The sequence below is a fragment of the Lutra lutra genome, chromosome 7, assembly GCF_902655055.1.
Source record: "Lutra lutra chromosome 7, mLutLut1.2, whole genome shotgun sequence".
Taxonomy (NCBI): Eukaryota; Metazoa; Chordata; class Mammalia; order Carnivora; family Mustelidae; genus Lutra; species Lutra lutra.
Genome location: NC_062284.1, coordinates 132,325,162 through 132,338,348, shown reverse-complemented (window position 1 = coordinate 132,338,348; position 13,187 = coordinate 132,325,162). Strand labels below are relative to the sequence as shown.

General features: G+C 49.6%; 1 protein-coding gene across 1 annotated transcript; it reads right to left on the bottom strand.

Moving 5' to 3' along the window:
- Positions 1-302: 302 nt before the first annotated feature.
- Positions 303-10,954, bottom strand: PROX2 (prospero homeobox 2). The gene is given in 7 exon segments (XM_047737096.1): positions 303-1,914; positions 3,350-3,544; positions 4,793-4,894; positions 7,762-7,773; positions 8,883-10,153; positions 10,156-10,240; positions 10,949-10,954. Coding segments are annotated over 7 exon segments (1,857 nt in total). The 3' UTR covers positions 303-1,728.
- Between the last annotated feature and the right edge of the window lie 2,233 nt (positions 10,955-13,187).

Below are 13,187 nucleotides of genomic sequence, written 5' to 3'. Positions count from 1 at the left end.
GAATATTATGGGAGAAAATATGGCAAAGGTAATCTGAGTGCAACCGGATGTATCAAAGGATATTTACAAATAACCTTAAAGCAACCTGAAAAGATTGGTTTGGGCTGAATCCACCTGTTTTTAGTTTCCCTCCAAGCTGTTTGAAGTAAGAGAAAATTCAAAAGAAGAAAGTCAATTTTCATACCTTTTTACATTGATGCATCTAGCAATAGTTTAGGGATTTTATTGGCTCTGATCCAGCCACCCCCCACAAAAGTCAGGGAAGTTGAATAGAGAAAGTTGTTTTGTGTGGATGGGGAAGAAGTAAGCTAATGAAGTCACAGACATTCCTTAGAAGGGCAGGCCCTGAGCTCTGCGTGGCCCCACCCCAGCTTGCACACCTTTGCAGTGCTTACAAGACTTGACCCCCCCTAGTGGTGAAGACAGGTGCAGTGACTCAGCTTTGCACAGGTCTTGCCTAGACACTCGGAATCAGTCGCACTTTGTGTTGGGCCAGTAGGGGCGGAATGTTGATTTCATGAATTCTTTCATCTGAAAGATTGACCATAGTTTCCATATGGAGTGGGAGAATTTCTGTTTCCATGTGTCATGCTCTATTCTTCCCAGTTATGCCTTTCATCGTCTGTGGGACTCTGCACAGGTTGTGCAAGGGTCCCGTCTGGACCTCAGTTCCCTCCTTCCTAACTAAGGCAGGGCGGGCCAGATGATCTCCTAAGGCCCCTTCCAGCTCCCAGGTCTGACGTTCAGTTTCTTCTGCATGTAAGAGGTTGGGGCATCAACTGCTTTGGTCTTCTAGCACCTACTTGGGTTGTCCCGCTGATAAACTCGCAGCCAACGAATGAATGAACAGCAGAGCTCAAGGGCAGCAGAAAGTTTGTTTTCTGCATGCTGGCACGATCAGCGGAAATCCTGGCTGATGAGGCATTCCTGAGTACTAGGCAGAGGGTGTCAGATGACAGTGCCCCATTAGTGCTGGATGCTTCCTGGGGACAGTGGCCTGTTTGAGATCACAAAAAGCAGCATGAGGTGGTCCTGCATATAGTCCGGCATCAGAAGGGCTCGGGTTCCTCCAGACTCCTGACCATCCCCGCCGACCCAAGCGCCCGAGCCTTATACTTCCGCAAGCTGCCTCACAGCTCTCCAACTTGGGTTCGGTTATCTTTCAGATGAAGATAACATCTCCTTTTCCAACTGGAAAGCTTAAAGATAATGTCTTTGCACATGTCTAGCCAACAGGCGGAGCTCAATAAATAGGTAACTAGAACTGGGAATGTGTGAAAACAAAACACACACGAGATAACTTCATCTGAAAGCCAAGGGGGAGAAAACTAACACCTGTGTAGTGAGTAACAGTTCACAGAGGCCTTGAGGTCAGAATATCTTTTCGTCCTCACGACCTGGCTTTGCAGATGCAGAATGCTGGCAAGGTCCCAAGGTCCCCAACACCGGGAAACAATGGAGATTTCAGTTCCAACTGCAAACTGTTGTGTCCCTTTTATAATATGCTACCAGCACACCATTACGTTTGGTTGATATATTTTATGGTTAGGTTTAAGACTCTGAGGATTCTGAAAAAGGAAATAAATGATCAGAAATGGCCATTGTTACCTGTGGGGGGTTCTCCTTATGCTCCCCCCCCCTTTTTTTTTCTATGACTACAACTATACTGACTGTCATTTAAGACAAATCTAGGAAACCTTGGCCAGTTGCTCCACACTTTGTGGGATCTTAATTCCGAAACAGCTCCTGGGGATAGCTGGAAGATTTGAATATCTCTGGGATGTCACTGTCCAGTTTCGAAATAATTTTATAAATGGGTTTCTTCCAGGAAGGATCTGAGTCTTTCCCCGTGGAGACAGCCCTGAAGAACTCCTGTAACGTCAAGCTGGCAACTTCCAAGAAGCAATCTGGGACCTGCATTCCCAGAGAGACCCACAAGAAAGAAAAGACATGAGGCCGAGGAGACCCAGTGCCATGCAGACCTCGATGCTGCCTGCTCCTTGGGTAGTGGGCTGATGAGAGCATCTCTGCTCTCCTGGCTCTCTATTTCTGCAGCCCTAAGAATCCCCTGCTTTCTCTCATCAACTTCAAACCTTAAAATGATTGTACCCTTGGGACACCCCTAGGGAAAAGCCTATTAGGGACACTCCCTTTGTAGGAGGAGCTGATTCTACTAATGGTGGTGATTTTAGTAAGTGGGAAACTCTTGACTCCAAATGAAATTAAATTTGTGGTTCAAAGATCTTTAATATGCTTCCCCTTAGTGCCTAATGAGGAAAGGCATCCCCCGCCCAAGTTTACAGCTGTTGTACCTCATCCCACTATCTTTTGGGACTGGATCCAAAAGACTTGGAATCATTCCTGCTTCCAAAGCCAAGCACGAGGCTGAAGGGGGACTCAAGAATGTGTTCCAGGACCTCACGCAGACTGGCACCATAAATGATGGGGAGTCCCACAGTCCTCCAAATTCAGCCTGGCCCAGGGCTTGCCACCACTGCGTGCCAAATGCACACTGCGTGCCCCACCCCACACGCCCTTTCCCCTACGAGCCTCAGAAAGGAGGCTTAGGTTTCCAAACATATCCTGACAGACATTTGGTAGCTGCCAACAGTTCTTCCCTTTCTCAGAGGTATCCGAATCAAGGAGAAAGGCAGGGAGAGGGAAGTGTAGCCAGTGACCTCCAGAAGGGGCGGCCAACCCAGCCGAGCTGTCAGCTGCCCACAGGACATGCGTGTCTGCATTAGGGGTTCTCACCCATGACATCTAGGCCACCTGCTCACCCTCGACTGATGCTTTACCTCTAAGGTGCCACCAGTGTGCCTTCACAGAGATCCCCAGAGGACCGAGAGGCTTGACTACTGTTTATTTCAGTATTTCCAGAAAGAAAGGATCTGAGGTGACTTGCCATGAAAGGCCCACAATTAAAACTGTCCAAGTGAGAATAAAGAACCAAATGATGAAACGAACAGAAATTGTAAAGAAAACGGGGGCCAAGTCTAGGCGCTACCACAGCCGGGCATTTAGGCGTGGGCCTCCTGGCACTAAGGGGAAAAGGTCAACAAGCTGTGGCATTTTCACTGCAGAGTGTTAGATCTAAAACGGCACAACATCTGGTCAACTTCTGTTTTAGTTTCAGAATGAAGACCGCCTGTATATTCATCTTCTGATAGCCACCCACTGCCTCAGAAGATGTTGAGTCTCGTCTTTGTGGGTGATACAAACATTGGCCCAACGCTGCCCCCAGCTCTCAGCGACTTAAGGACAGACACAGAAGGGGATCTTTTCTAAAACTCAATCACGAAGGGAAGGCACTCATCGGACCTCATGGGATCGAAGTACATGGTCTTACCTCAAAATCGTTTCCCTTGTTATAGTGCATATTGAGAGCTCGAAAAAGCTCTGAGTCACGGAGTACCACCAGCATCTTGGGATTTGTGACACCATCTGTAGTCGCTTGCCGGGCAAATTTCTCCATCTGGATGTAATAAAACTCCCTAAAGTTGCTGAACCACTTGATCATCTGGGAGGTTATGCAGCGGTTGAACTGTACAAACAACAGGGTCCATCAGGTCTTTTGCCAAAAACATCACGTTTACTGTGAGGTGCTCAGAGTCAGAACTGTCAACTTCCGGTTCAACACAGGGCTTAGTGAGGATGGCTTCAACCACCATTCAAAAGGGCTTTCTTTTTTTAGGGGGGCGCGGGGCAGAGAGAGAGAGAGAGAATCTTAGGCAGGCTCCATGCCTAGTGCAGAGCCCAACCCCGGGTTCAGTCTCACAACCCTGAGTTCATGACCTGAGCTGAAATCAAGAGTCGAATGCTTAACTGATTGAGCTACCCAGGCACCCCCAAAAGGGCTTTCTTTTTTTAAAAAAATTTTATTTTTTATTAACATAGGATGTGTTATTAGCCCCAGGGCTACGGGTCTGTGCAAAAGGGCTTTTTTTTTTTTTTTTTTTTAAAAAGAAGCCACAGTGTTTTCCTAGCCTATTCACTTGTATACAGAAAAATCTCAATTAGCTATAATGTCTCTTAGAAAATACTGTTTTTGATATACTGGATTTATGTCCTTTTTTTTTTTTTAACCCATGAAAAACTTTCCATGGTATCTAGGGTAACTTTGGGAGAGTCTGGGGTCAAGGCCAGATGCTTCTGCTGCACCTGGGCAGATTACATGGCAGCCCCAGAGCCTTCTGCCAGGTCAAGGGTGAAAGGAAGGGATAAGGGTATAGAGCAGAGAGCCGTTCATTGCCACCCTGGAGTTGCAGAATGAATTGAAATCAGAGTGTGGTGCAGGGGCCAGCTGAGCAACTGAATATGAGGGAAAGATCTGGAAAACACAAAGATGTAGATACAAAGTATTACCCACCCTATCCTAACACCCACGGTAGAGGAGGCCCTCAGAAACTTGATGGGAACAGGCAAGATCTGGTTCAAACCATCAGAGCTTTCTCTTCCTTATTGTCATGCTTGATCTCTGTGCACCTTCAGTTTTGAAATCCAGCACTTTGGATATAAACATGACAGTGCCTGACTCTATATATTCTTCCTTTCTCGTGGTCTGCCCAGCAGAGACAAAACACGAGGCCAAAGATGCCATTACCTTCCCTCCCCATGTGTTTCTGGGTATATCTACAGCTCAAAATCTTAAAATTCAGATACCCAGCCTTTGTGGTCCAAGGTTATTCATGCAGATTCTCAGCCCCAGGACTGGAAATTGTACTGATTCCAGCAGCAACCCACTGCCTCTTGGGAGTTTTGTGAGGCTTTCAGAGGTGAGGAATGACTTTACCTGGACATCGGGGAAGTAAGCCTTCAAGAGGTTGGAGCTGGGGTAGCGTGTGAAGAAAAACATCAGTTTGGCCTTCTTCAAGTGACCAGGATTTAGGCCCTCCTGGATTTATCTCAGCGTCAAGGAAAATAACATCAGTTTATCAAATAATTGTATCACTTTATCCAAATAATGAATTGTCCTGTTCCTATTTTATTTTTTCTAGCTGAATGGTGTATTAGTTCCATTTTTCTGTCTCTAGCAAGTCTGATGAGATAAGCTTTTTCTTAGGATGCCTGGCTGGCTCAGTCAGTAGAACATGGGACTCTCAATCTTGGGGTCTTGAGTTCAAGACCCAGGTTGGGCCTAGAGCTTACTGGGGGAAAAAAAAAATCTTTTTTCAGATGCTGAATAGCATATATATATACTGTAAATTTTCAGAATTAAAAAAAAATTTATGTGTAAAATTCTATGGCATATATGACATCAAATACAGCTTGTCATACTTGTGCATGTCTACTTTCAGAATAGAATGGGAAGAGGGGCACCTGGGTGGCTCAGTGGGTTAAAGCCTCTGCCTTCGGCTCAGGCCATGATCCCAGGGTCCTAGGATTGAGCCCCATATCAGGCTCTCTGCTGAACAGGGTGCCTGCTTCCCTTCCTCTCTCTCTGCCTGCCTCTCTGCCTACTTGTGATCTCTGTCAAATAAATGAATAAAATCTTTAAAAAAAAAAAAAAAAGAATGGGAAGAGATGGCAGGTCTGTCCCAGATTTCAAAACCCCATGTAGAGGTTTCTTTCCCCTTCTCTGCCTCAGTTTCCCCATCTGTAAAAGGAGGCAAACCAACTAGATGGCCCCCGTTCTGCTCTCATAGCTCCCTTGGCAGCATTTAAGCCAACAAGCACCAAACCAGCCTAAGGGCAAGATCCCAGTTTGCTTCGGCTCCGGAAGCTTGAACTTCGTGGCTGCGCCTGTTCCCCGTGTGCCCGGCAGAGCTCTCCCTCACCCCACCCAGCTCAGCTCGGACACCCCTCCTCTGTGAAATATTTCCCTGCTGAATTAGGCCTTCCTTACCCTGGGCTACCAAGGCTCTTTGTACAAACCTCTGTTGTAGCAATGGCCTGACTGGAAATTTTACTGCATGTGTGTCTCCCCATTTAGACTGTGAGCTCCTTGAGGGCAAGGACCTTATCCTTTCCTCTTTGTATCCCACGTGGCTAGCCCGGTGCTAGGAACATAGTAGGTGCTCAATAAATGATTGTTGGCTGAAAGAATGAATGAGTGATTAGATGGTCAACCTGAACCCGTTATACTCCAACCCATACCTCACTCTGAGAACAGATCTCTTCTCCTCTAACAAGAGCAGGGAGCTGTGGTGTGGCGGCCTAATGCCAGCGTGGGAGGGAAATAAAGATTCTTCCATAAGAACTCATAGCATTCCCGGGGACAGGCATGGGGCTGGGTGAGAAGCATTACGCAGAGTCACGTTGGAGCTCAGGTCAGAGAGCTGTACCTTTAGGACAATGAAGACTTCTCAGTAGGGATATATCAGTTTAGCCAAAGGAGACCAATGAATTACAGCCACCGCTGGCCATGGCTCCCAGGCGGCTGCCCAGAGGACCTCTGCCTGGGCCGCGTTGGACCCACTTCTTACCCTTCCTAAAGGTTCACAAATGCTGTGGAAAGAAGGCTGGATTTAGGAGTCCAAAGACCCAGTTTCAGACACCTATTAGGGGCAAGCCCCTTACCTTCTCTGGGCCTCATTTCTAAAATGTAAGCGTAGTAGTAAAAGCGTGTGCCCGGCAGTCAGATCCGGGGTGTGACCCCTGGCTCCGCAGGTGTCTGTCTTGGGACTTTCTGCAGATTAGTTTGCTTCTCTGTCCCTGCCTCTCTATCTCGAGTGGAGGCTTGAAGATGGTGGGGTCACACCAGCCCACAGCCTCCTCTCTGAAACGCTGGGCCAAATGGGCTTCAGATTTCAGAATCTGTTCCCGAGTAAGGGCCACACGGTGCATCTGCCATAGGTCAGCGAAGGGCCAGGGCGGGGTCTGCGGCAGCAGTGCGAAACCCAATACAGATTTCCACAGCAAAGTGGGATAGTCGATCGACAGCCTCCGATCAGTGCAGGTCAGGCTTTGCCGCCAAAACCGTCTCCATCAGCCTTAGGGGGAAGACATCACCGGGAATCTCAGAATTGCGGCTAAGAGGTGGTGGACGGGTCCCTGCGAACTGCCGCTTCCCTTGCGGGTCACCGGGAAGGCGCGCCGCGCGGAGGTGCTGCCCCCTGCCGTCTGGTCACCGCGCCTGCTCTGCCTGTTGGGTCGGGCGGGGTGCGAACGTGAACGTTCTTTTACGCTTCAAAGTAGCTTGCTCTTAGCGGCTGTCGCCGCCCAGAAGAACACATCGCTGATGCTGGAGTGTAGGCAACCGGAATGAGGGACCAGCTGGGGAACCAGAATGCCGCCTGGGGGCCCCAAACCATTCCATGCAGCCAGGACCCACGGTTGGGCCCCCAAACCTCCCAAAGCGGAGCCCAGTCTTTATTTTACGGGGCAAGGTTAGGCACACAGTAGGCGCCCGAGAAGTATCAGCATCTGCCCTGCCAAGGGAAGAACCTCTGGGGTCCCTTAGGTTCTTCCACCATGGCCCTAATTTTAACCAAGTGGCCTCTTACCAAAGGCCCAGACAGGTGGGCCTTGCCACACAGGGCGATTTCCTGACGATCTCTCTCTACACCTCCAAGAAGCTTTCCTGCTGCCTGAGAGGCAGTAGTGGCCGGCGAGGTGTTCTGCGTTGGTTTTAGAGCTGCTGGATGCCTGCCTGCCTGCGCAGGGCGAGGCGGTGTCCAAGCTTTAGGCGTGTTTCCAACACCTGCGACCAGAAGAGGGCGCTCGTGGTATTTAGAACACAAGAGCCCGCCGCCGTGTGGCCCTGAGCGGGTCCCCACCCCGTCCTGTCGCCCTTCATACAGCTTCCCAGGTTGCTCACACCTGGGTATGCAGCTCCACGGACGCACTGACCTCTGGAGACTCAATTATAGTCCGCCCGTGAGAAGGAGCGGTGTGAGCTGCGCTCGCTAAAAAAGCAACATCCTAACTAATGTTGTCAGGAGCTTTAGCGCTGCAAGGACGCCTGCTGGAGGACGATCTTGCCTCACGTGCATTTGAGGCTGCAGACCTTCTCCTCTTAGAGCTTCACATAGGACATCAGCATGCTAAAGGCTCTGAGAAGTCCCGCAAACTACCCAGTAATAGAAATAACCAGTATTTAACAACCAGTGTTTAAATAACCAGTAGCAATAATCTAGTATTTATCCAAGCTGCTTTTTCCCTAACTTAATAACCATTAATATCCTGAGGGAGGGTTACTCTGGGCAGCACTCTTTGAGAGAGTGGGGTCTGCCTGAGGATTGCAGTAAGATCCAGATCCCTACAGACCTTCCCCGGGCCCCTCAGCCTTCCCCATGCCGGCGCCATCCCACCAGATGCCCAGGCCCCAAGTTCTAGTCCTCTCACTTGCCGCTTAGAAGCTGTTCCTTATACTAAAGGCTTCTTACCCCTCCCAGCTGCCTCTTGGGTCTAGTCCCTCAGGAAAACTGTCCCCTATTCCATCTGCCTCAGAAGTTTCGGGTCCCTCATGTCTTTCCCATGAATTATCTGGACAATGCAGGCTTTTTTGCCTGCGGAGCCAAGAGATTGGGAAGACGGGTGTCAGACAAGGTCATTCCTTCGACCCTCTCTGCCTAGGCGTACAGGCTGCTGACAACCAAATTTTGGTCTTTTTCCTTCCGTTGGGTATTTATCCTATTTTGGAAGCCCTTCTGAGTTTACAAACAAATGAAACTCTTTCAGACTCAAAGGAAAGAGTCAATAATGGTAGAATCCAGTATGTCACACAAGAAGGTAGATGAACTTTCCCAGCATCCTTAAATGCCAGAAGGTCGCCACCCTCTTGTCAGAACCTGGTAACTGAGCCACAGGGAAGGAGGGCCTGGAAGCAAGCATTAAGGAGGCCATCAGGAAAGCAAAGCTATTTAATGCCATGGAGTTATTTGTCCCCACCTCCCCTCACCTTCCAGGCTTCCTGTTTCTCTAGTAAAGGATATATGGACTGAAGGAAAAGGCAGCACATCGGGGACAGCCTGCAGGCCGCCCTGTTCCATCTTCACCGAGGGAAGAACGGGCAGTCTTTCCAGACGGGGGGAAGGGAAGGGCAAGGCGTACTGCTGCTGGCTCAGAACCGATGGCCGCAGTTTGACCGCTCCCCACGGTCGCAGGCCGGACTCTGAGGAGCAATGACTTTGGGGAGTTGAGTCGTGGGGAAGACTGCTGCTCCAGTGACCACTGGGTCTGTGACCCAGCAGCTGGCCAAGAGTCTGATTTTCCTGGATGTGGGAAGGCGCAGTCAAAGGACAGTTTGCTGGGGGACCCTGATAGGGTGTGGGGATCATCCTCAGAGAGACAGGGTACCTGGGAGGGTCCAGAGACTTGGCCGGTGAGAAGTTTTGCAACAGGAGCCCGGTCTGTGACTGGGCCCTCCTGGGCAAAGTGGCCGGTGGAAATAGGTCTTTGCAGGCACCTCTCTCAGGAGGTGAGGGCTCACTTCTCCCCTCTGGCACAAGCTCCTGGAAGCTTCTGCCCAGCCGAGTCAGGCGGCCTGGTGGATCCAACAGTACCTTTTGTAATACTGAGTCCACAGCTTGGGACACTGCCCCGGTCAGTTCCTTCCTCAGAATCTCCAGCAAAGCCCGTGTTCCACAGGGAAGGAACCTGCGCTCCTCAGACTGGTGTTCCGCCTCAGAGGCTCTGTGTTGTTTCTCCTTGGGGTAGTCCCCACGGGAACCCTGGTAGTGGTCACTGTCCAGAGCCCGGGGCCTATGTCCATAACCATTCCTCTGCTGTGCCCTCAGAGGGCCCTTGTCCGTCTCGGAGCCCCCTGGGTCCTGGGCTGTGTCCCTGGGCTCAGCAGCCCGCAGGATGTGCTTTTGTAAATGTCTTAGCTGTTGCTTCAGCTGATGGAGCTGTTCTCTTACCCGAGGGCCCCCTTTCCGGCTGCCGTGGTCCCCGGCAGGGCCTGGCTTCAGGGGGCCTTGCTGCATGGGGAGGCTCTGCTTCCTCTTCCGCTCCCGGGCCTTCTCTGGGCAACAGGCGCCGTCCCTGGCTCGGGCCTTGCCGGGCGCCGGAGCCGGAGTGTGAGGAGAGAGGCACATGCCTTGGACGATGGTCTCCACCCTGGCCCTCTTTGCTTGGATGTTCTCATCCCAAGACCAGTCAAGGTCGGCGAAGCTGGAGCTGGGGCCGGGGCTCCAGGCAAAGGGAGAGTCTCTGCCCTTCTCTCGGGGGGCTGGGCTTCTCTCACCTTCCATACAGGGCTTTGGCAAGCAGAGCAAGCCTGGGACAGAGGAGGAAGCAAGCCAGAGTTTGGATCCAGCTCCTGGCTAAACAGACACTTGCTCAGAGCCGTGGCTCCCTGAGGGAGTCCCTTCTCCGAATGTCCTCAACGGGAGGGGTACCCAGAGCGAGCCTGGGGCGGGGGGTGTCCCACCTCTGCACTCAGAAGGATGAGAAGCAGCTGTCAAGGACTCAGACTCCGTGATGCCAGAGCTTACAAACCTGAGCCGACTCTGGAATGAGAGACGGGAAGAAAACAACAGCATAGGTGATTCTGAGCGGTGCTTTTCAAACCTGAAGGTGGAAACAAAGCACCTAGAGAGGTTGTTACAGTGCGGATTCGGCTTCAGCAGGGCTCGGGTGGGGCAGATTCTGTATTTCTGTCCAGTTCCCGGGTGATGCTGCGCTGCTGGTTGGGATCCTACTATAAGAACATTCCTGGGGCACCTGGGTGGCTCAGTCAGCTGAGCATCTGCCTTCAGCTCGGGTCATGGTCCCAGGGTCCCAGGATTGACCCCCGCATCGGGGTCCCTGCTCAGCTGGGAGCCTGCTTTCCCCTCTCCGTCTGCTGCTCCCCCTGTTTGTGCTCTCTCCCTCTTTCTGTCAAATAAATAAATCTTTAAAAAAAAAAAAAAAAAAAAAAAGGGAACATTCCCAAGAGTGATCCTTCAGGGAGAAATTCTCTTGCTAGGGCATAACAATAGAATAATAATAATAATAACAATAACAATAATAAGTGTAATAGCAGCAGCTAACTGCACCACTGGCATTGTGCCAAGAACTTTACATCCATTACCCGATTTAATTCTCATAACTCCCTGAGCGTGTTGTCATTCTCACTTAAGAGATAAGGAAACAGGCTCAGAGAAGTTAAGTAATCCTCCTAAGGTCATACCACAAGTAAGTGGCAGGCTGGAGTCAAAACAAGGCTTATCTGATTCAGAGTAACTTTCTCAGTGTCTACACCACAACCCCCCCCTCCCCGCCCCCAATCCGGCACTTGTTTAAAATAGCAAATTCAGGAATCCCCACCTGCCCTGCACTGTCAGAATCCCTCTATGGGACAGGGAATCTGCATTTGAAACCCGAAAACCCAAGTTTGAGAACCAGCTGTCCTGCTCCCGGAAGAATCAGATTCTGCCTTCATTGTTCACGTTTAACGACTGTTTATTAAGCCCCTCCTATGCGCCGGGCCTTTGTCCGAGCACTTAGAGAGACAGTGGTGCGCCAGCAGAATCCTGCTCTCTTGAGGCTGGCTGTCCCTCAGGGGAAGAGGGAATGAACACGTCTGTTTCCAGGTCGTGATTCCTGCTAAGAAGGAAAAGTGCAATAAGGGGCTATAAGTTGGGATGCGGGTGTGGGAAGAAGCGGGGAACTATTTTAGGAAAGCCTGCCTAAAGCTGTTATTTCCCCCCACAAAGTATCAAAATACACTGTACTTGAATCAGGAGGCTTCAGATAGCAAGTTTAAAGCACTTCAAGTTTACCGAACATTTGTCCATGCCACCTCATTGCACCTGGTGCCAAACTTGAATTGAATGTCAGTGCCATTCACCCATTTTACAGATGAGGAAACTGAGGCTCAGTGAGGTTGAGATTGGCTCTTAGCCACTAAGATTCTAAATCCTTTGACACAACCACACTCTAGCTGCCACCCTGGAGATGGAAAGACCTATATAAGGGGCTGACTTCGGGGTTGTCTGACTCTTGGTTTCAGCTCAAGTCCCGATCTCAGGATCTTGAGATGGAGCCCCGGGTCCGGCTCTCCTGAGGACTCTCTCTCCCTCTCCCTCTGACCCTCCCCTCTGTTCTCTCTCTCTCAAATCAATAAATAAATCTTTAAAAAGAGAAAAAGAGACCGACTTCTCTGTCGGTCAAGCAGATGCTTCCTTTCCTATAAGAGGTAAATGAATTTCTTTCCTCCAGAAATTTCCACTCTCCTTTACTTCGCTTGCACAAATGCTGGCAGGAGAGAGACTGCTTGTTTCCTTCCTACTCTGAATCTGAAGCTTACTTGGAGTTCTTTACCCTGGGTAAAGTTGGCTTTTCGGGAGCCTCTGGGTTCTTGTATGGACATGGCCACAGCCTCCACCTGGAGCTGCCGGGAGACCAGAGTCCTGGACAAGCTCTCCGTGAGCCATGCTGCTCCGGGCGCCAGGGCGGAGGGTGGGAGGTGGTGGCAGCTGCTCAGCCATCATGGGGAAAATGCTGCTGAAAGGGAGGTTCTTGGGTCAGAATCATTGGGAGGATTTTGCTTTGAGTAAGACATTTGTAAATTACTAAAATAAAATAGATCATTTGCCAAATTAATGTACATTTTAAAATGTATCGCTAAATTCTTTTCAACAGCTTGGATGGTTTACCACCTCTTGAAGAGAAACACGTTTGTTAACTTCCTGTAATCATTTGACAATGAATATATATTATTTGTATAATATGAAAAAGCGATTTTTACATCAGCTCTTTCTTACCATCTGCTAGGCATACCTGGGTCATCCATTAACACGCATTGCCTGCTTTCTAACTAATAATGATCCCTGAACTGGAAGAATTGATATTTTAACCAAGAGAGACTTGCAGTAATACAAACTATATATATTTTCAGTTAAGTAGCTTCCAAAAAGAAGAGGAGATTGGTTATGATTATTCTAACTGCTGAGTGAACACCTCCTGCTTAAATTCAACATTTTCAAGCCCAAACTCCACAGCTGCCCCTCGGTCTCACCTCGCACACTACCGATCTTGTTTAAGCTGGAAGCAGGCGAGTCTCCTTAACTCCTCCCTGACTTCTCATCCTCAACACTGATTTTGGTTACCACGCCTGATCATTTATGGCAAAAAAAAAAAAATTGCTCTGGACTACATTCCACCTTGCTTTTCCCATTACACTTTCTTGATTTAGGGTCTCGGGATTTTCACCTAGACAATTCCAATACCTCGTGATGGTCGCCCATCCTCTAGCCTGTTCTCCCTGTGGTGCTTCTACATTCATTCATTCATTCATTCAACAAACGTGGATCGAGTGT